Source organism: Eutrigla gurnardus, assembly GCF_963514095.1.
Source record: "Eutrigla gurnardus genome assembly, chromosome: 4".
Classification (NCBI taxonomy): Eukaryota; Metazoa; Chordata; class Actinopteri; order Perciformes; family Triglidae; genus Eutrigla; species Eutrigla gurnardus.
This window is the reverse complement of record NC_139918.1, coordinates 24,364,816-24,387,445: the sequence shown is the minus strand read 5'-3', so window position 1 is coordinate 24,387,445 and position 22,630 is coordinate 24,364,816. Positions and strand designations below refer to the sequence as shown.

Sequence of the window (22,630 nt, the reverse complement as noted above, 5' to 3'; positions counted from 1 at the left end):
AGACAACCATTCACACTCACATTCACACCTACGGGCAATTTAGAGTCACCAATTAACCTATCCCCATCCTGCATGTCTTTGGACTGTGGGAGGAAGCCGGAGAACCCGGAGAGAACCCACGTTTACACGGGGAGAACATGCAAACTCCCAGAGAAGGAACCCGGGCCGACCCGGGAATCGAACCCAGGACCCTCTTGTTGTGAGGCGAGAGTGCTACCCACTACACCACCATGCAGCCCCCAGCAAAATCTGTTTTAAATTTTTTTATTGTTGACATGAGTCACATGACCTTCTGGCGACTGGAAAAAAACATAAACCATTCAAAGAAAAGACAATCCATCACGTGATCTGTCCTCTGGTCAGATTAAAAACATAGAAATAGAAACGTCGCCCTCTGGTGGCAGAAACGTGTCGCTGTCGAGAAACAAAGCATCAGACCGATTTCCAGTTCCATTTGTTTAATTTCTAAAATATCAGTTTATATGAGAGAGTATTGTGTGTACAGTGAAATACATGGATAAAAGCTGCAGAGGGAGATTCCGAAGCTGAGGACTCGTCTGGAGAACAGAGTCGCTTTGAATCTTTGAATCTTCATGAAGCTTCTTCAGCAGCAACACAAGCTTCACATCTGCAGAACCTCACAAACCACGTTGCAACCAAACACACGTTTGGTTTCCTGTTTGTTTGCAGCGTTTCATTCGGTTTCTTCTTCATCTGTATTTCATTTCTTTAGTTGGTTGAATTTAAATCATTCAATTTCAAATAAATGAATATTTCGTGAATATTGACGAACCTGGCTGACAATAACACATTCGATATTGCTTGTATTAAGATGTCGATGCAGTATAAATCTACTTCTATATGTGACTAGATCGCCTCGTGTGTGTGATCTTGTGCATCAGCAGAGAAACTGCAGCAGCTGTGATTGATGTCGGATCAAACTGAAGCCGACGACAGGAAGTAGGTGAGGGAGACGAGACTTCAAAATAAAATGACAAACCGAGAGACGACACAGAACAAGACAAGAAAAAAAGAGACGAAAGAAAACAGCAGCTGTTCCGGCTGTTTCCTGCAGGCGGCGTCGCGTTCAACCGGCTGTTCCTTCCTCCACCCGCAGGAGGCGACACCATGCTGCTGATCCGGTTCAGGTTGGCAACACGGAGACTGAGTGTTTCTCTTTGCTCAAAGTCGTTGTATGGCTTGAAAACCAGCTTATCGCTATGAAAACGGTCTGTTTCCAGGACAGATGAGCGTGATACTGGAAATAGCTATAAACCAATTATTTGTAGTATTTCAACTATGAAGTCGTACAGACAGGGGCGCCGCTAGGGATTTTGGGCCCCATGAAAAGAATCTTTACAGGGCCCCCCAACACAGCGGAAATTTTTTGATGCTATTTTACATACAATCTGTGGTGCTGTGTGACACCCGCCTGTGCGCTACCTGCAGCTGATCCAGTGGACTGAACCATTTGTAAATAGAGGGGGGGAAGGGGGGGGGGGCCCTGCAGGCGTTGATGTTTCTAAAACAAATAAAGTAATTGTTACCAGGACATGGAAAATAAAACATTTGTGATTATATGTTAGTTAATAACTTAGTGTCATTATTTTTTCAGTATTATAATTTCATCATCATTAGGGGCCTAGAATTCCCCCCCCCCCTTTTCGGCGCCCCTGCGTACAGATATAAACTTCGTAAATACAAGAACAGGTTGTGATCAAAACATTAGTTTGGTTTCACCGGAGAAAATAAGTTCCAGTTTTTCTAATGCACCTGAACGCGACGGCTGCACCATATTGGAACAAAACTCACTTTGCAGTGTTTCCTTTCTGTGATATTTGTATATAAAATAAATCTATGTGGTGATATGGCGATGTCGATGGTGGATTGGGTTACATCATGCAGCTCTACTCTACTGAACGCATCGCCTGAGTATAGTTTTATAAAGTCATAAACGTTAGATTTGAGTGGATCTTCATCACATTTCTCGTTCCAGTTGAAGACAAAGAGAAGACATTCGCTTGTTATGATTACGTGATGATAAATCTGATGTTTCCTTCATAGCTAATCTAGTTTAGTTCCTTCCGTGTTCCTCGACTAGTTCATGTTCATAGAATATCCTTCTGGCCGAGGAGCGATTCTTGCTGTATTATTAACAATAATAACAATAAAAAGTCTTTTAACTGAGGGTTCAGAGGTTAAAGGGAACATCCTCCTCCTCCTTTTCATCACTGACCTCCACACTCCTTTTCATCCCAAACCAAGACATTGATTTTAAAATGCATCAGCCGTTTGTTCATGTATATGATTTTTGAAACGTTAAAAGAACATTTTCAAAGTTAAATTTTAAAACCGAAACAGATTTGAACATTGAAACAATTTACGGTTGAAAGTTCTGAAACTTCACATCGAATCTTCAGATTCATATTTCATTATTCATCAGATTTGAATATTAAAAGTGTATTTTTTAAGTTTAATTTAATTTAGGGGTTAGTCATAAATAATCATTATCTTGATTTTCAGAGGAGATTCTCCTCATGGTCTTCTGTTAAAGATGATGAAGATGTGCAGCTCCATCTCAATGTTTCCTCTCTGCAGGTCACAATGAAGCAGCGTTTTGTTCCACTCTTCTCACTGACTGACACTTTCTATACACTTCCTGCTGATGTTTCACAATAAAAGCTTCCCGGGGGAAAGGGGAGGATTATGTCCTCGTGGAAGTGTTCAGGTTGAGTGCTAACAGTGATTACATGGACGGGTAAACATGGAGCAAAGTAAAACTCAGATCAAACATAGAAGACTTGTGAATAACGGCCTTGTGTCTGAATAATAATAATAATAATAACTATTATTATTATTTATGTGTCTGAAGAGGAGCAGACAGCAGGATCTAAAGGGTTGTGCTGTTATATTGCGATTTTCCAGCAGCCGTCGTCTCTTTGGCTTCAAACTGTCCTGGTCCAGCAGGTCTCCACCTCTGGACCACATCACCCCCCCAGACTCCTTCAGTCCACCATCAGATGTCGCCCACGTTGAAGGCCCTCATCAAGAGGTCCAGGTCCCCGACGCTGGCGGCCTGGACCAGCTCAGGTCGGTCCATCATGGAGACGGCTATTCGCAGGGCGGCCCAGATGTTGGCCGACATCTGCTGATGGCTGCAGCGCTGACTCTGCCTCTGCTGGTTGAGAGCCGTCAGGAAGTTACTGACCGCCTCCCTGCAGGACCAGACCAGAACCAGGACCAGGTCAGACCAGACCACTAACATCCACTGTAAATCACACTAGAACATCAAGTTCATTGAGTTTGGATCACAAAGATTTAAAAGCAAAGACAACGTTTAGTCCTGTATCACCATGTTCTTTATAGGTGAGACAGCTGTTACCTGTGCAGGTGAGACAGCTGACTGTTACCTGTGCAGGTGAGACAGCTGGGCCACAGTGTAGGGGCGACTGTGGCTCAGTTGGTAGAGCGGGTTGGCCAATGTTCGGAGGATCGGCGGTTCGATCCCCGCCCTTGTCACTGTGTCATGGTCGTTCACCCAGCTTGCCTCGTGTGAATGTGTATGACTGCTGTATGTTTGAGGTGGTGGTCGGAGGGCCGTAGGCGCAGAATGGCAGCCACGCTTCCGTCAGTCTGCCCCAGGGCAGCTGTGGCTACCATCGTAGTTTACTACCACCGGTATGACTGTGTGTGAATGAATGGAACCTGGAACCCTGTCGGAGCGCTTTGAGTGTCTAGAAAAGCCCCATACAAATCCGATCCATTATTATTGTTATCTGTGAGACAGCTGAATGTTACCTGTGGGCCCCCAGGTTGATGCAGCTGATCCCCAGGTTGTATCTGGACCGGATGAATCCGGGCTGCAGCTCCAGGGCCTTGCTGTAGGCCTCCACCGCCTCCTCACTGCGGTCTCCATTCGCCAGCGTGGCACCCAGACGGTTCCACAGCAGGAAGTCCTGGAGACCAGACAGGAAGTCAGGGCTGACCTCAGCGCTGGTACTGACTGTGTTCCCCCAGAGGTCTCGATAGTAGCTCACATTAGTCCAGAGACCAGACCAGATTATGTGGAGGAACCAGAGACTAACTGTGGTCCCCCAGAGGTCTAAATAGTAGCTCACATTACAGGCTCGACTTGTTTATGCCTGTGCCTGTGTGTGAATGTGTGTGTGTGAATGTGCGTTACCTGCGGTCTGACTGACAGCGCTGCACTAAAAGCCTCCACAGCTCTGTTAAAGTCAGAGCCCAGGTTGAAGAGGACCCCGAGTCCGGTCTGCAGGTCTGGATCCACACAGTCCAGATTCAAATGAGCCGCATCCTGGAAGAGAAGCAGGACATCCTGCAGCTCACATCTGCGTGCGCGCACACACACACGCGCGCACACACACACACACACACACACACCTGTGTCTGAGCTGTCTCCATAGTGATGGCCGCTGAGACTCATGGGTACTGTAATATTCAGACCCGGGACTGGGGGGGAGGCTGGTACCTGGCCGGTGTGGAGGTGTGGGGGCTCCTGCGAGGCGTTCCAGGGGAGCCCCGTAGAGGACTCCTGCGGTCCAGGACCAGGTGTCGGTATCGGGGGTTGTGGCTGATCCAGCGCCGCAGAGAGTCGCAGGCGTCCCGCTGCACGCCGCTGTTGGTGAAGCTGACGGCGAGCGCCATGAGGGCCGGCAGGTTGTTGGGGCGGAGCTCCAGACACCTGCAGCAAGTGAGACAAGTTTATGTAAACGTGTGGACTGGAGAATCCGGACTGGTGGACCAGAGGACTAAACGTGGAGCCGACAGGAAGTCTGACCTCTGCAGCGCCGCGATGGCGGCCGCCTCGTTCTCATTCTCAGCCTGAGTCGTCCCCAACAGCTGCCAGGCCTGGAGACACAGCAGGGAGTTAAACACTGACCCTCCTCGTCAGAACCACAGACCGGGTGTCGTGTGCAGGTTCACCTCAGAATCCTGGGGGTCCTGCAGGATGGCGGCCTCCAGCAGCAAGACGGCTGCGTTCAGGTCTCCCTCCCGAGCTTTCTCCTGGCCCTCGGCGAAGGCGCTGGGCCAGTCTCGGTAAGGGTTGTTGGTGTTGAAGTAGTAACCCTGGAGGAGACCAGAAGACCTCAGACCAGCTCAGACCACCTTCCCAAGGAGGTCTTAGGACTAGAAAATGTTAAACTAGGAAACAGACCCAACAAAGAGCTCAAACAGGTTTTAAGACATTAATCAAATTGTGTGTATCGACCCTGTGATCACCCTGTGCATGCATCATAGTCACATGACAGGAAGTGTGATGTCCTCCTGTTCCTTACTGATCCAGTATAAGTGATCAATGACCTCAGTTTCATGATGAACTCCTGATGTTTCTACTCTGAGTGGGAGTGGGAGTGATTCTGTCCAGCAGGTCATTCCCCCGTAGGCCGGCTTCATCCAGTGGTCTTGTAGAGACCTTAGTGCGCGCTTCACCCTCTCTCTCCCTGAGGGAGGAACGGGGCTCCTGATTGGCTGTCCAGAGTGGGAGGAGCCTGAAACCACCTGACCCGTCTAGAACCACGGAGCCAGTCTTTAGGTGCGTTCCCAATTATGCATGCGCATGCATTTGCCTCGCATAACCAGGCATTCTGGGATAAAAACGTCAGAAATGCTGGTGATAACTTCCCTTTGCAACATGTCACATGGTTATAAAAACTTGCGGTATCTCCAGGGTACCTCCCTCTGCATGCTTTTCTGTGCAGATGGTCTCAAATAAGTGCGGACATAAGACACTCCCCTCAACGTTGCCCTAGTTGGTTAGAATTACTAACTTATTATTCCGGCGGATCCTCTCAAGTCTCGTGCATGCATAGGCGCAAATGCATGCGATCCGAAAGGCAGCCTTTGTCGGGGTTTATATCTGAACAACCAGCAGGTGTTCCCTTCAACATTTAGGCTGAAACTTCCCTTTCGTTCAAGTTTTGGTCCAATATGCTGAAATCAATTAATGTTCAGTTTACAACAAAGAAAGAGACTAATTATTATTCTATTATTGTCATTCCATCATTCAGCCTCTTCAGACTGATAAAACACGTTTATTCTGTTGAGAAAATTAGAATCGACCCGATCAATAAATCAATTCTAAATCTGTGAAAATCCACTGCAGTCAAACCAGGAAACACTTTCATGTCCGAAAAACGGCCCCAGAAGAAGAAGAAGAAGTGTTGAACAGCTGTTTGGTGAGGGGTCGCCATGGGAGCGGCGTGACCTCACCGTCACCGTGGTGATGTAACACCTGAGGAGGAGGATTACTGCGGATTACTGATGTTCAGTTTAAGGGATTAAAGCTGCAGATTAATGCTTGGCATTATTAATAACTGCAGTCGACGCCCACGCACGACTGGAGAGAAGACTCCACAAGACAGAAAGGCATTCTGGGAAAAGATTAATAACCTGTGTGCTGGTCACACAGGAAGTGAGGTGTTCAGGGATGGAATCCATGTTAGCGACGGAAACAAAACTACAACAAAGCTACTTAGTTGTGATGGGTTTTAGACCAGTTTCCTGTCCAGACCTCCTCTCCCGTCCCCCGTCCAGACCTACCCCCGTCCAGACCTCCTCCCCCGCACCCCGTCCAAACCTCCTCCCCGACCCCCCGTCCAGACCTTCCCCCGTCCAGACCTCCTCCCCCGCCCCCCCCTCCAGACCTCCTCCCCCGCCCCCCGTCCAAACCTCCTCCCTCCCCCCCATCCAGACCTCCCCCCATCCAGACCTCCTCCCCCGCCCCCCGTCCAAACCTCCCCCATCCCGACCTCCTCCCCCACCCCCCTCGAGACCTCCTCCCCCCGTCCAGACCTCCTCCCCCACCCGCCGTCCAGACCTCCTCCTCACGTGGACTTCTAGGACTCTCTGAAACTAATTTGTGATCGGTCCAGAGACACAGGACAAAGACAGGTGAGTTGTGTGACCGCGTTAAGGCAACCTTGATGATGATGATGTCACACCTGGATGATAATGTCACACAGCCACCTCACTAACAGTGGAAATATAATAGAAAAAAACTATCAAACGCCAAAACTCATACTCAGTCCAGCACTGCATGATGGGAAACGCAGTCTCACCTTTTCCACAGGCGAGCCGCCTGGCGGGGCCGGACCTGGACCCTCAGACTCCTCCAGCCAGTTCCTCCGAGCCAGCTCCTCCCACTCGGCCTGCATCTTGTCCCAGAACTCCGTGTCCGACTGAAACACATCACACCCCGACTTTCTGGATCCTACATTTCCCATAATGCTGCTGCACTGAGCGCTTTAACATTCAAGGCTGAGATATGTGTCTGCTAGCGATGAACAGAGCATTAAGTAGCTGCTTGTTAGTGAAATGCACCCTGGGATTTGTAGTTGACTTCTCTCCTTGGGTTTTTATCTTACAATACAATCAATAATGTGAATCCTGGAGCAGGAAGGTTCTGGTTTCAGGACCATCAAGGATTAATAATAATAAGAGCAAACGGAACCATGAGCTCATATTTCAGGGTCCCGTCAGCGGATTAAAACACCCGCTTCATTCAGATAATGAACTGTGGCGAGGAAGAGACAGGACGCTCTGATTGGTCCGCTGATGGGAATGAAGAGCCCCAACCCCCGAGTCTGGAATTAATCTGCACTTTAATCACTGAGTTTACTTCACCTCCACCAGACTGGATCAAACCTTTATGTAAACCACCATCATCAAACCTGAACCAACCTGAACCCTCCTGAAGAGACCTGAACAGTCCTGAACTGTCCCGAACCCTCCTGAACTGTCCTGAACCCTCCTTAAACAGTTCTGAACCCTCCTGAACAGTCCTGAACCCTCATCAACAATTATAATAATACAATTATATCATTGTATGATATTCTGCAGGATTATTACTACATCTGATTATCGGCTTCATTTCTATCATTAAACAAAGAAACGATCAGCTGATCCTGAGTCTGCTGGTCTGAGTGCAGTGACATTAATCTGAATGTTTGCTGAATCAAAGTTCTCAGATGACAGTGAACACAAATGCTGTGATCAGCAAATACATAAAGATCAGATAATATCTGATATTTACTGTCATCAAATGACACACGTCCGTTGGACGGACAAAGGACCGACAGTACAGGACAAAAAACGAGGACGAGTATGGAAAAGTAGGTCTAGTCTGGAAAAGGAAGACTAGTCTGGAAAACAAGGACGAGTCTGAAAAACTAGGATGAAAAGGAGGACGAGTCTGAAAAACGAGGACGTGTCTGGAAAACAAGGACGAGTCTGGAAAACGAGGACAAAAACGAGGACAAGTCTGGAAAAGAAGGACTAGTCTGGAAAACGAGGACGAGTCTGGAAAACGAGGACGAAAACAAGGACAAGTCTGGGAAAGGAGGACTAGTCTGGAAAACGAGGACTAGTCTGGAAAACAAGGATGAGTCTGGGAAACGAGGATGAGTCTGGAAAAGCAGGACAAGTCTGGAAAATGAGGATGAGTCTAGAAAAGAGGATGGAAGTGAGGACGAGTCTGGAAAACAAGGAAGAGTCCGGAAAACGAGGATGAGTCCGGAAAAGGAGGACAAGTCTGGAAAACAAGGATGAGGACGAGTCTGGAAAACGAGGATGAGTCTGGAAAACAAGGACCTTTTTGGAATTGAGGACATGTTTCGAAAGGGAAGGACTACGCGGACTTAGAGGACACCTGGTCCGTGTGTACGAGTGTTTTACCTCCACAGCCGCCTTTGCTCGTACAAACTCGTCCTCCAGAGACTCGTTTCTGGCCAGAAGGGAACGAGTCCGTCTGTGCTGTCGGGACACAGCAGCATCCTGAGGACACAGAGGACAGACAGCAGCCGTCAGTGAGTCAGTAGAGGACAGACAGCAGCGGTCAGTGAGACAGTACTCTGGTCAGGATAAAGTACTCTGGTCAGGAGGAAGTACTACAGTAGAAGTATTAGTACCTGTGCTGATATGAAGTCCAGATCATCGAAGCTGTGGATATCAAAGGAGGTCTTGGAAAGAGGGTCCGTTTTAAACTCTGCAGACCTGAAGGGACCAAATACAAACCTGTTATTAGTGTCACAGCAGTGTTAGCGCCCCCTATGGGCTGCACCGCTCATGACAGCCCAGTCTGAACAAATCTGCTCTCACTGTACTACACTCTGACATCACAGCCATCTCGCGCTGTGATTGGTCAGCCGTGTGGAGGTGAGAAAGTAGGCGGGGCAACAAGCATCATTAAACATTAAATAGCGTGACACTAAAAAGAACTGCATAATTAAATGTCACCATGGCAACAACACAATATTAACAGGAAACATCATTGAGTCATTCGAGTTGAGGGTTCATCCTCTGGAGATCAGGACAAACTATGTCCAGGTCAAAGGTGCATGTCTTATACCGTGCACTATTATTGCTTTAACACCACTCTCTGTGAGGTCACAGTGAGGTCATAGTGAGGTCATAGTTACCACAGCAGTTCACTGGAGGAGTGGTGGGAGGTGCATCTTTTCTCGTCCCTCCTCCGGCGTCCTCCGTCCTCCACGTCCAGGTTCACCTCATCCCATCGGTCCAGAGGAGACGGCAGACTGACTGCCAACACATCACCATATGTTTATATACTGTATATATATATATATTTGACTTATTAAGAAGCGGTGTGTGATAGAAATTAATATTTCCGTGTTGGTTTAGTCTGCAGTACCGGAGTCCAGTGAAATCCTCTCAGGGGTTCTGGGGCTGGCAGGTAGGTGGTCCACGTCCACCTGGATCAGCTCCGTCTCATCCGGTCTCGTCCGGCGTCGAGGGCTCCTCGAACTGCCCTTCCTCCTCAGAGGACTCCTCCTCTGCTCCTTGTTACCGCCGCCACCGTTACTGCTGTTACTGCCGTTACTGCCGTTACTGCCATTACCGCTGCCCGGCTCACTGAGGTCCACCAGGTCCAGAGCTGTAGACAGGACTGAAGGCCGGAGGGTCAGTGTCTGATAGTTATCCAAGATATCCTGAACCTGGAAGCCTGAATCCAGATTTCTCAGTTTGGAAAACAGTTATTTAAATTTTACATCTTCTAAATCTTTAAATCTGATCTGTTTCATCAATAACCTGAAGTTCACTGTAACGTCTCGGTCTCACAAAGACCTGATGTCCCACGACGAGTCCAGACACGACCTTCTGTTATACACCGGTATATTACAGCCGACAGCAGCACAAACCCCAGTGTGTGTGTGTGTGTGTGTGTGTGTGTGTGTGTGTGTGTGTGTGTGATCTTGTGTTTGTATAATTTCCTCCCCCTCCGTGATGTCACGTCTCTGTAACGGAGCTCAGTGACCTCTAAAAGTCACAACACGCTCTGAAACTCGAGCGCACAGTTGGAAGGAAACAGATGAAATTTCAGCTGCTGTTTCCTGTCGAGTCCGTTCGCACGAAAACGCGGCGAGGAAGCCAACGTCTGTTTGAGACTAAGAGAAACCAAGAGAAACTAATGAATGTGAGGACGAGGAGACAGGAGGGCGAGGAGACTGGGGGACGGGAGGGCGAAGAGACTGGGGAGGTTGGAGGTGCTGATTAATGGGAGACTCCTGCTGAGTCGGGAGGACAGATGGGAGGAAGGACGGACAAGGACGAGTGGGGGGGGGGGGGGGATCCCATGTTGGGATGGAAAAAAGACAGAAAGAAGAGCAGAGAGTCTGAGGGGGGGCAGAAAGGAGGGATGGGGGGGCAGAAAGGTGGAACAGGGTGGGGCAGAAAGGAGGGACGGGGGGGGGGGGCAGAGATAACTAGAGGTAGAGTCTACCTGCTGTGTTGGAGGTGAGGGGGCGGTTGGAGGGGGCGTCACTCCGACTCTCAGACAGGAAGTCATCGATGGAGGGACTCAGCAGAGGGCGACTCTCCTGCTGCTCCCGGACCAGCTGGAGACCAGAGACACAAGTGAGAGACCAGTTAGAGACCAGAGACACCAGTTACACACCAGTTAGAGACCAGTTAGAGACCAGAGACACCAGTTATAACGTTACTGATCATTTAATATATCCTCCCTCTCTCTCTCCTTCTCTCAACCACACACACAGCGGGTACCACCGTACGGCCCAATCAGTGGTCTGGATGGAGCAGACAATGATGTCAGACTGGCAGCTGAACTAGTGATGTCATCGTTAAACTAGGGCAATTTTGAGTTTTTGAGGTTACTTATGAGTTATCCCACTGAGCTGTTCAGACAGGAAGCACCGCCGCCATCTCCTTGGCGACACAGCTGGACACACGTATACACTCGTCACTATGTTGAAATGAGAAACTGACGTCCAAATAGAAACAATCAGCTTTTTCAGGCAACAAAAGACAAAAACACTGAGTCTCCATCTTTCCGAGGTCAGCTTCCTGTTCCACTACAGAGACTCTGACCTGTGGTGGTACCTGTTGGTCACTACAACACATCACATCAAAACAGCAGAACGGCATGTCTAGAAAGGCATGTCTAGAAAGGCGTGGCTAGAATGGCGTGGATAGAAAGGCGTGTCTAGAAAGACATGGATAGAAAGGTATGTCTGGAAAGGTATGTCTAGAAAGGCGTGGATAGAAAGGTGTGTCTAGAAAGGCATGTCTAGAAAGGTGTGGCTAGAAAGGCATGTCTAGAAAGGTGTGGCTAGAAAGGCATGTCTAGAAAGTTGTGGCTAGAAAGGCATGTCTAGAAAGGCATGGCTAGAAAGGCGTGGCTAGAAAGGCATGGCTAGAAAGGCATGGATAGAAAGGCATGGTTAGAAAGGTGTGTCTAGAAAGGCATGGCTAAAAGGTGTGTCTAGAAAGGCATGGCTAGAAAGGTGTGGATAGAAAGGCATGGCTAGAAAGGCGTGTCTAGAAAGGCATGGCTAGAAAGGTGTGGATAGAAAGGCATGTCTAGAAAGGCGTGGCTAGAAAGGCGTGGCTAGAAAGGTGTGTCTAGAAACGCATGGCTAGAAAGGTGTGTCTAGAAAGGCATGTCTAGAAAGTAGGGCTGAACGATTTTGGGAAAAGATCTAATTGCAATTTTTCTGACGGATATTGCGATTTCGATTTGATTCACGATTTCCTTCAAATCAAGCTTCAGTGCAATATTCACAATGTACAGTAACATTAAAACATTGAATGCCATTACTCTAATGCAAGGACTAAAGTTAAAAATTGCTTCCAAATGAATTTATTAACAAGAAACATGCATGTTCATTCTTTAAAGTCCTTGACCAATGGCAGTTATTACAAATGAACTAAAAGAGCCTTCTTTGACTGTCTTAAAATGTGCAAAAATCCTTAACTGTAATAATTGAATTGTAAATCAAATACAAAAACTGTTATTGAAATAAAATGACCCTTATAAAAAATATGTTAGACATTAAAATAGGTGGGTCATTCATTTATGGCTTACCACTTTTTCTTTACACTCCGCGTATAGCTGTGGGACGGCAACCTGTTAGAAGTCGGTGCGGGAGGGAATCGTATATATATGTCCAGCGTGCGGAGGAGGTTTTTAAATCCGTCTTTCCGGTGTCTTCCGCTGCTCTTATCGTACGGAGTTACACTGGCAAAAGATGCTGTAATTGTAGTCTGTTTGCTACAGTGGGCCTGATCATCATAGTCACCGGACTTTTCACCGGACTTTTTCGTCATGCACGCGTCATGCAAATGTCTGTGGTGATTTTTCAAGTGCCGGTGTTGTGCCGTAATCAGCGCCCCTGCCGTGAAATGCACCCTCTCGCGGGAGATTATATCACCGGTATATATTGGTTCTGTTTCCGCTGGATGTTGCAACTTTAGCGCGACAGGTTTTGCACAGTACCCGTTTCTGGTGCACGTCTGCAGCCTCAAACCCGAAATACTCCCAAATGACGGACGTGCTGTTTTTCTTGGCGATTAAATCCCCTAACTCCGCTTCTGGTCCAGTTGAAGTAATTTCTGACTAATTACAAATACGGAGCAGGTTAACACTGATTGGTTGGCGTGACCTGTTCACGAGTAGTCTGATTGGTGAGCTTGGCAGGATGGTCGGGAGACGGCATGTGTAAAATAGTTGACAACAGATCCTGGGTGAGTCAGGAGCGCTGCAAAAACCGCAGCTTTGGCGATCACATGATCGCGTTGTCTGAAATCGCAATTTCGGTCAGAAAACGATAAATCGTTCAGCCCTACTAGAAAGGCGTGGCTAGAAAGGCGTGGCTAGAAAGGTGTGTCTAGAAAGGCATGGCTAGAAAGGTGTGTCTAGAAAGGCATGTCTAGAAAGGCATGTCTAGAAAGGTGTGGCTAGAAAGGCATGTCTAGAAAGGCGTGGCTAGAAAGGTGTGTCTAGAAAGGCATGGCTAGAAAGGTGTGTCTAGAAAGGCGTGGCAAAAAGGCGTGGCTAGAAACGCTAGACAGCAGCTGGTCGCCTTTCCTACATCTTAATCTGAAAATGTTCCATCCAGAACAGCTAATCCGTAATATATAAATGTTTAAATGATCAAATTCATCACATTCAGAATAATATCAATGAGAATGAAAACCCAAACTGCTGCTAAAGGCCAAGGGCATTCTGGGAAACGCAGGGCAAAGTTTAAGAGTCTGAGGTCTGCTTTAACCTGATCCCAGATCCGTGTGTGTGTGTGTGTGTGTGTGTGTGTGTGTGTGTGTGTGTGTGTGTGTGTGTGTGTGTGTGTGTGTGTGTGTGTGTGTGCGGTGTTCAACCACATGTCAACTGGAATATGTTTGTCTTTAATCCCGTGAACGAGCTCAACGACGTCACTCAAACACATCCAGATGTCACTTCTTACCAGCGGCCAGAACACTGTCAGGGTCAATAAGGTCAAAGGTCATCACCATCTTCTGACTACACACCGAAGCTTTGCTCTGTCACAGTCTGATCACTGATCAATTCTTATTAGATGTCTATAGACATAATTAGACAAATCAGAACATTAAAAATCAGTTTGTTCCTGTTAAAATCACTAAATATTACTGATGATTCAGTTCATGTCCTCTAAAAAGTGAGTTATAACCCTAACCCTGATTATATGACGTTTAGAATTAGTTTAATGGTGTCACTCTTTCTAGCTGAGACGTTTTGCTCAGTTTGGCTTTTGTTAAGTATTTCTTAAGTTAATTTTGCATTTTTATTTATATGTAGTGCTCCATAATAGTTTGCAACGTGTATAAAAGTAAATTGAGTGATGTGAATATGCTTTTTTGGAGTGTCTATGGGTGGGGACTGTTAACACCCCATCTTTGTAGTTTCTTAGATTCAAATTAATGAAATATCTAAAACAGGATGCATCTCTTTCATCTGGACACAGATGTGTTCATTTTATCGTCACATTACAAACCAGCACTTTAGATGTTTGGGTTAAACTATCAAAAGTCTTCGTCCACAGAATAAAGGCAGCAGATTATTAATTCCAGATTGTAATCTTGTTTTAATGAAACTAAACATGAGCTTTGAGCCTCAAGCCAACAAGCAAAAACAAACCAAAGTACAAAAAGAACAGAATGAATCTCTGAGCAGTGGCAGATAACAAACAAGCGAGGTCGTCATGCCAACCTTGGTTGTCACGGTGACGAGGGGGTTTCCTTCTGAGGATGCCTTTTTAGCAGGAAGCTCCTTCAGCACCATGGCAACGACCCTCTCCCCTTTCCCCTACAACAGGCAGATCGACAGGTTCATTCACTCAGACGCTCCTCAGTCAGTCAGACAGTTTAGTTCTGATCGATTCCTGATCGATGACTGTGAAAACACGACCAAAACCAGCACAGTTAAAGTCTGTCAATGATTAAAGACAAAGATGCTGATGAAGTCAGAATGTAGTCTGGTCCTGTTCTGAACTGGATTTGTGATTAAGATCATCTTCATCATTTTCATCATGTTTTGATCTGTATGTTAGAAAACAGCAGCTAACAGCTAGCAGCAAACAACATAACCAGATGAAAAGGATGCTGAAATAACTCCATCATGATGGTGATCAGTTAAAAGTGCTGAGTTATGCTTCGTTAGGTCTGTCTGCAAGACCACAAGCTAACTACTTTTAAAATGCTGGTTTTCTGAATGGAGTCTGGTTGACTAACATTGTAGCTGCTCCATCAACACTAGATTAAGATACAAGGATTTTTCTACTGCGTGTCTACTGTAGTTCTACTGTTTCTACTGCATTTCTACTGTTTCTACTGTATTTCTACTGCGTATGTGATTCTACTATATTTCTAATGCGTTTCAACTGTGTTTGTACCGTTTCAACTGTGTTTCTACTGCATTTCTACTCTTTCTATTGTATTTCTACTGTTTCTACTGCATTTCAACTGTGTTTCTACTGTTTCTACTGCATTCCTACTGTTATTACTGTATTTCTACTGTTTCAGCTGTATTTCTACTGCATTTGTACTGTGTTTCTACTATATTTCTATTGCGTTTCTACTGTTTCTACAAAGACTTTCTTTCTTGTGTTTGATGATCACAGCTGTTTGAAGGAACCTGTCTAATGTTCTCTCACTCTGTCTCTCTGTAAGTGTCGCTCGCCCAGCTGTGTGTGTGCGTGTGTGTCTCTGTGTGTGCACTATAAATAACCTGCTGTTGTGCTGAGCAAACAGTCGTCCATCAGAGTCCCAGCAGAGCTCAGCGAGCATCCACAGACATGCACCAATGCTACTGATGCTACTGGTGCTACTGATGCTACTGACGCTACTGATGCTACCGGTGCTACCGATGCTACTGGTGCTACTGATGCTACCAATGCTACTGGTGCTACCAGTGCTTCTGGTGCTACTGATGCTACCGGTGCTTCTGGTGCTACTGATGCTACCGGTTCGACTGATGCTACCCCAGTGCTACTGATGCTACCGGTGCTACTGGTGCTACCGATGCTACTGCAGTACTACATCTACTCCTGTCCCTGTAGAGACTTTAAAGAACATCAATGAGGAGCTGGTCAGCTGACTCTACTTGACCTCAGATATTTATATCGTCTGCTAATTAATCATGGATGAGCCTCAGTCAGCCCACTGTAGTCCAGGACCACACTGTAGTCCAGGATCATACTATAGTCCAGGACCACACTATAGTCCAGCACCACACTATAGTCCAGGAACAGACTGTAGTCCAGGATCACACTATAGTCCAGGACCACACTATAGTCCAGCACCACACTATAGTCCAGGACCACACTATAGTCCAAGACCACAATGTAGTCCAGGACCACACTGTAGTCCAGGATCACACTATAGTCCAGCACCACACTATAGTCCAGGACCACACTGTAGTCCAGGATCACAGTATAGTCCAGGACCACACTATAGTCCAGCACCACACTATAGTCCAGGACCACACTATAGTCCAGGACCACACTGTAGTCCAGGATCACACTATAGTCCAGGACCACTACAGAAGCTTTAGACGACAAAACAAAACAATGCTTGGCTTAAACTGTTAACGCTAGCAACAACGTTACCATCATTGTAACCGCTAGCAACAACATTACCATGTAACCGCTAGCAACAATGTTACAGTCACTGTAACCGCCACTATAAAGGAACACGGCTGGCAAAGAGAGAAGCTCTGATAACAACACACACAGAGGGACATCACGCCACTATATCAACAACAAACAGACGAAACAATCAACTAATAAAATAAAAAAACATAAAATAGTGACATCATTGACACACAGCAAACCTCTGGGTGGCGCCATCACACACAACGGACCAACAGAGGAAACACGAGTTTGTGCAAAAGTTTAAATATTCGATATAAATTAAATTAAACGCCACCAGAGATCAAAGTCATCGATTAACTGACTGATCGCAATGTCGAAAGAAGCACAACCAGAAAACGAGTCTCATTCGTACGTTTTTAAACTATATCGTTAAATTAAGAGATGAGACGACGATGAAAACCGACTAGTTTAACTGACCTGGAGTCAGACTGATGACGATTAACATGAATACATTACATTAATATTTAATAGTTTCACTATTTATTAAAAGTTCACGAACCAAACTATTGATCTTTAGTGTTCCAACAGAAACTTTCTGTTGGAACACTAAAGATCAATATTTATGATTAATGATCAATAATTATGATTTCAGTTTATTTGCTGTCACAGGTAAAACAGTTATGAATCTGAATACATTTAAATATTTCTTTGATGATTGAATATTTATGAGTTGTTATTATTATTATTGTTATTATTATAGTTGTTATTGTGGTTTGAACCCTAAATGAAAACCCGGTTCTGGTCCAGACAACAACACCACGTGTCTTTTCGTGAGTCGCATAGAAGCAGGTTGTGATGTTTGAATATGACGGCTGTAATAATGACGTAGAGCCTGTATGTGTGACGTGGAGGCAGGTCGCCGCTCACCTGGACCTGGTACATGTCTCCGAGCCAGTCCTCCGCCGTCCAGCGGGGCGCAGCCTGCAGCCGCAGCCGCAAGCAGTCCTCCACAACCCGGCTCCACTGCAGCGGACCGCTCGGTATCTCTCCCGGGCCTCTCGGCTCTGGAACCGCCGCTGAATAACACAGATATCCGGATCCGCTCTGCGTGCCGGTCGGTGCTCCTGGTCCGTTCTGTTTCCCGGTCCGTTCTGGGTCCCGGTCCGCTGTGGGTCCCGGTCCGCTCCGTCCAGTCTGTCCGACGTCCGGTTATCATGTCGCTCCGCTCCGGTGGAGGCGGGATGAAAATAACCCGAGCGGAGCCGAGCGGCCCCGAACTTCTCCGAGGTCATCGTCACTTCCGGTATACGGACGTCACATTAAAAGCGTTATGGACCCCCGTTCAAACGTTCGGCAAAATAGTGGAATTGAAACGTAAGAAGAAATGTACGGTGATACACACACACACACACACACACACACACACGCACACACGCGCGCGCGCGCGCACACACACACACACACACACACACACACACACACACACACACACACACACACACACACGTTAAAGACAACCGGTTTGTTTTCGGACTGTAGACATTAACTGTGTCCCAATAAGACTATACATTTTGAGTCATGTGATGACACGGTCCAATCAGATACAACTGTTTACATTTGACGTCTTTGTTTCAAGTTGTTGTATTATTATTCCAACTTGTTCCGAAGAACATCCGAAGAACACCCGAAGAACACCTGAGAACACCCGCAGGGGCCTGAATCACCGTTCTCATAGAAATGAATGGCCAGAACACGTAAAAAAAAACGTTGAGTGTATCTGGAAGTACAACAGGAAGACCAGTTTCTTCAGGACCAGGAACAGGAAGTGGACCTGACTGATCCGCCAGCGAACACGAAAACTCAGTGGAGAATCACAAGAAACCAAATATAAACTGAGACTTTATTTAACCCTTATTCACCAGAAATCAGAGCAAGTGAAGAACTAACATCTCAGGTCTCACAGATGGTCTGGATCAGAGTCTGTCTTTGTAAAACCAGAACCTGGTTTTGACTCCTTCAGGACCTGGTCTGGTCCTCAGAACAGAGAAATCTAAAACACCTTTTGGACCCTGAAAAAATAAAACAACAATAAAACATTGTTTGATTCATGAAAATGCTTCTTCGTGTTCAGGTCCAATCACAGCGCCATTCTGGGAGACATAGTCCTTGGTAAACTGCTATCACTGCCTTACAGCTACATGTTAGCTTTATCTTCAATTGGACGCAGCTAGCAGCTAAAATCAAAATGTCTTTCTTTTATTCTTCGTCACAGTGGCGGTGTGCTAGCCGCCACCTACACCGACAGTGATGTCACACCTGTGATATCACTGCAGGGAGGTGAGACGGTAAACCACCACCGGAGGGCAGCAGTGTGTCTTCAGAGAGGCGTGTGTGTGTGTGTGTGTGTGTGTGTGTGTGTGTGTGTGTGTGTAGAAGTAGAAAGTTTGTTGGGTCGCATGTCGCCACCGCCTCAAACCTCCACTGCCCAGTTGCATTGTGGGTAATATAGGTTTAGAGTTTTCTTCCTTCGCTGCTCAGACTCTTTTGGTTCCTCTTCTTCTCTTGTTTGCAGGCGTCGTCACCAGTGATCCTGGCATCAGTGATAACCGGGTCGTCAGAGGTGTCCTGGGGACCAGCGACCCGGGGACCGGCGACCCGGGAACCAGCGTCCTAGGGACCGGCGACCTGGGGACCAGTGCCAGCCGGCTCGCTGGCGGCGGTGCAGTCCTCGGCATCAGCAGCGGCATGTCTCGGGCCGCCGCCACCCTGACGGTGTTCCTGCCATACAGCTTCCTCTCGTACTGCAGCAGCTGCTCCCAGAAGCCGGCGTTCAGCGTGATGGCGGGCCGGCTCTCCTGGACCCAGCGGTGCGCCCGGCAGAGCGTCATGCCTCTGTAACGCATCAGGTACGCCATCACCAACGCCGGCGAGCGGCTCATGCCGACAGCGCAGTGCACCAGCGTGCCCCCTGCACGATTGCCATGGATACGCTCTGCCACCCGGTCAAAGTGGGCCCCGAGGCGGGCGCTGGGCAGGTCGGGGACGGGAACACGCACACACTCCACCCCCGGGTAGGCGGGGCAGGCGTGGCTGAGCGTGGCGTTGACGATCAGTGTGATGCCCTTCTGTGACATCAGAGCGGCGTTGAGGGGGGCGTCGGCCCCGCCGAGGAACAAAAAGGGTGTGATCTGAGACACCGCCATGACCTGTCAGGAGACACACGGGGAGTAAGGTCAGACTTTCTACTGCAGAAAAAGTACAAATACCACACAGCACAAATACTCTCTTACAGGAAAAGTACTACCAGCACACAGTAGAAATACTCTCTTACAGGGAAAGTACTAGTACTACACAGTAGAAATACTCTCTTATGGGAAAAGGACTACCAGCACACAGTACAATACTCTCTTATAGGCATAGTACCATCAGCACTCAGTACAAATACTCTCTTACAGTAAAAGTACTACCAGCTCACAGCACAAATACTCTCTTACAGTAAAAGTAAAAGTACTACACAATGGAAATACTCTTTTACAGGATAATGACTGGTACCACACTAGAAACTACTCTCTTACAGGAAAAGTACTACCAGCTCACAGCACAAATACTCAGAGGATCTTTCTGTCTACTCAACTCAACAGCTCTCAGTAGACGTTCATCCAGCTTCCAGCCGTTATGCTAAGCTAAGGTAAGCTAAACTAAGCTAACTACACTTGAACAGGTCTCTGATGACGTTTCACAAAAACAGCCGCGTAGCTGAGTTTCACCTGCTGATGGTACTGGTTGTTTGGTCGTCTGGTCGCTGCTCTAATGGATGGACATACGCACACGCGCGCGCCCGCGCGCACACACACACACACACTCCCTACAAGGCCTTGTGTGTCGGGCGGCCAGCCAATCAGCTGGAGGGTTAATTTTAGTCGACAGCTGAAAACAGAGTCACATGACTTTTACCAAAAAAAACAAACAAACCGTAAGATTTCTATAAAAATTAAAATACTGAAACAAATAATACATTTTCTTGAAAATTAACAATTAAAACAATTAAAAATGTGTGTGTGTGATTTTGACTTAGTTCTTGACGTAGCCGTGATCCTGGTGGACAGTAGTGGGCAGCAGAGGCATCGGAGGCCGCCGGAAGTGGAGAAGAATCTTCCTGCTAACGTTTAGCCTGTTAGCTTCCTCCGTCATGGCGGAACTGAACCGACAGCTCCAGGAGTATTTGGCCCAGTCCAAAGGTGGCGGCGCCCGGACCATATCCCAGTCCAGCTCCAGCACCATCGTGGACCTGGACGACAAGGAGCCTGTATCGGGGAGGTGGTTCGGGCGGTGGTCGAGCCCGTGGTCCGGGAGCCGCGGCGGAAGTCCCTCCGGCCAGAGCTCCAGCGGAAACAGCGGCTTGTCTTGGCCGTGGTCGGCCGAGCCGGACCCCTGCCTGCCGGGCATGAGCCGCCGGCAGCGGCTGGTGGCCTTCGGGGCGTGCGTGTCGTTCTCCGCGCTGTGCTTCGGCCTGTCGGCGCTCTACGCGCCGCTGCTGCTGCTCTACGCTCGCAAGTTCGCGCTGCTCTGGTCGCTCGGTTCGCTGTTCGCGATCGCGGCGGTGGCTGTGCTGCGCGGCCCCAGCAGGCTGGCCGCCGGCCTGCCCACATCCCCCGGGGCCCTGGTCTACCTGTGCGCCCTGGGAGGGACACTGTACGCGGCGCTGAGCCTCCACAGCACCGTGCTGACCGCGCTGGGAGCCGCCCTGCAGGTCGCGGTCATCGTTGGGTCCGTGGTGTCGCTGCTCCCTGGCGGCAGCGCTGGGATCCGCTTCATGGGCGGGATGGCGGCGTCCGTCATCAAGAGGACCGTCAGCGGGAAAACCATGCCGATCTGACCGAGAACGGAGCGTCAGTGACCGGACAGAAGTCACAGAGCCGCGGCCTGGTTCTACAGGCTTCAGGGCCCGCGAGGAGCCTCCCGAGGGTCCCGGTTGAGCCCTCCGCAGGCGGGACGGGGGCAGACTGATTATTGATTGTTGGCTGGTTCCAGCCTGAACACTGACCTGCAGGACTTCCTGATTATTGATTATTGGCTGGAAACACTGACTGACACTGCTGCTGATCAGAGGACCAATAAAGTTTCAGATGTTTGAATTGTCAAACTTCATTTATACATAAAGGAAACCCAGTACTGACTGTGTACTGGGAGTATTGTAGTAGTAAACACAGTACTGACTGTGTACTGGGAGTATTATAGTAGTAAACACAGTACTGACTGTGTACTGGGAGTATTATAGTAGTAAACACAGTGCTGACTGTGTACTGGGAGTATTATAGTAGTAAACACAGTGCTGACTGTGTACTGGGAGTATTATAGTAGTAAACACAGTGCTGACTGTGTACTGGGAGTATTATAGTAGTAAACAGTACTGACTCTGTACTGGGAGTATTACAGTATAGTTCATGACTGTCAGAGGAGAAAAATGAAATTAATCTTAATGTAAATAAGAATAATTTCTATCTGACACATTCCACACGTTTATATTCATTGATTTGCTGGCGGCTGGTTATCGTTAAACATGTAGTCGATCTATCGAGAACCAGACAAACATTCACCATGAGAACCCTGTTTCCTGTTTCGTCAGACAGGTAGGCAGAGGACAGACAGGTGAAATGAAGGGACGTCTCTAGAAAACGACAGAATATTCAATTTAAACGGATCCTCAACGTGAAGTTTACATGGTGTGATGTCATGAAGCCGCGGTGTGGTTCCTCTGCACCAGACTCCATTTAAAGAAGCCGTTTTAAGCTGGATAGTTCTCCCTGATGCTGATTCTTGTTTTAAATACACTATATTGCCAAAAGTATCTGCTCACCTGCCTTGACTCGCCTATGAACTAAAGTGACCTCCATACTTAATCCATAGGGTTTAATATAACGTCGGTCCACCCTTTGCAGCTATAACAGCTTCAACTCTTCTGGAAGGCTTTCCACAAGGTTTAGGATTGTGTTTATGGGACTTTTTGACCATTCTACCAGAAGTGTATTTGTGAGGTCACACTCTGATGTTGGACGGGAAGGCCTGGCTCTCAGTCTCCACTCTTAATTCATCCCAAAGGTGTGCTATCGGGTTGAGGTCAGGACTCTGTGCAGACCAGTCAAGTTCATCCACACCAAACTCTCTCCTCCATGTCTTTATGGACCTTGCTTTGTGCACTGGTGCACAGTCATGTTGGAATAGGAAGGGGCCATCCCCAAACTGTT

General features: G+C 47.7%; 4 protein-coding genes across 4 annotated transcripts in view; 2 read left to right on the top strand and 2 right to left on the bottom strand.

Annotated features, from left to right (window-relative positions):
• The window catches only part of tmem68 (transmembrane protein 68), a 50,520-nt gene extending 46,484 nt beyond the window's left edge, over positions 1 to 4,036 (top strand). Inside the window, exon 9 of the transcript XR_014596929.1 lies at positions 4,020 to 4,036. The gene's annotated coding sequence lies outside the window, so the exon portion shown is untranslated. The remainder of the gene's footprint in view (positions 1 to 4,019) is intronic.
• On the bottom strand, positions 1,535 to 17,635 carry pex5lb (peroxisomal biogenesis factor 5-like b). The gene is made up of 14 exons (XM_084006767.1): positions 17,313 to 17,635; positions 14,504 to 14,599; positions 10,760 to 10,874; positions 9,671 to 9,925; positions 9,438 to 9,558; positions 8,928 to 9,012; positions 8,695 to 8,793; positions 7,080 to 7,199; positions 4,945 to 5,088; positions 4,799 to 4,869; positions 4,490 to 4,702; positions 4,184 to 4,349; positions 3,799 to 3,956; positions 1,535 to 3,215 (listed from the first exon to the last, which is right to left on the bottom strand). The coding sequence occupies exons 1-14, from the start codon at positions 17,325 to 17,327 to the stop codon at positions 3,017 to 3,019; spliced, it is 1,857 nt and encodes a 618-aa protein (XP_083862893.1). The 5' UTR covers positions 17,328 to 17,635; the 3' UTR covers positions 1,535 to 3,016.
• A 1,183-nt stretch (positions 17,636 to 18,818) lies between these two features.
• On the bottom strand, positions 18,819 to 20,302 carry LOC311012615 (dual specificity protein phosphatase 18). The gene is made up of 2 exons (XM_084008147.1): positions 20,153 to 20,302; positions 18,819 to 19,591 (listed from the first exon to the last, which is right to left on the bottom strand). Exon 2 carries the CDS (start codon positions 19,586 to 19,588, stop codon positions 18,920 to 18,922), a length of 669 nt encoding a protein of 222 aa, XP_083864273.1. The 5' UTR covers positions 19,589 to 19,591; positions 20,153 to 20,302; the 3' UTR covers positions 18,819 to 18,919.
• A 144-nt stretch (positions 20,303 to 20,446) lies between these two features.
• On the top strand, positions 20,447 to 22,456 carry sft2d3 (SFT2 domain containing 3). The gene has a single exon (XM_084008146.1). It carries the CDS (start codon positions 20,575 to 20,577, stop codon positions 21,259 to 21,261), a length of 687 nt encoding a protein of 228 aa, XP_083864272.1. The 5' UTR covers positions 20,447 to 20,574; the 3' UTR covers positions 21,262 to 22,456.
• Positions 22,457 to 22,630: the final 174 nt, after the last annotated feature.

Excerpts from the sequence above, each read along its gene's own strand:
- pex5lb (XM_084006767.1), bottom strand. Across the intron at positions 8,794-8,927 it reads TGGACTTCATATCAGCACAG|GATGCTGCTGTGTCCCGACA; the intron begins GTACTAATACTT and ends CTGTGTCCTCAG. Across the intron at positions 7,200-8,694 it reads GAGCAAAGGCGGCTGTGGAG|TCGGACACGGAGTTCTGGGA; the intron begins GTAAAACACTCG and ends GATGTGTTTCAG.
- LOC311012615 (XM_084008147.1), bottom strand. The coding sequence starts at position 19,588 with ATGGCGGTGTCTCAGATCACACCCTTTTTGTTCCTCGGCGGGGCCGAC.
- sft2d3 (XM_084008146.1), top strand. The coding sequence starts at position 20,575 with ATGGCGGAACTGAACCGACAGCTCCAGGAGTATTTGGCCCAGTCCAAA.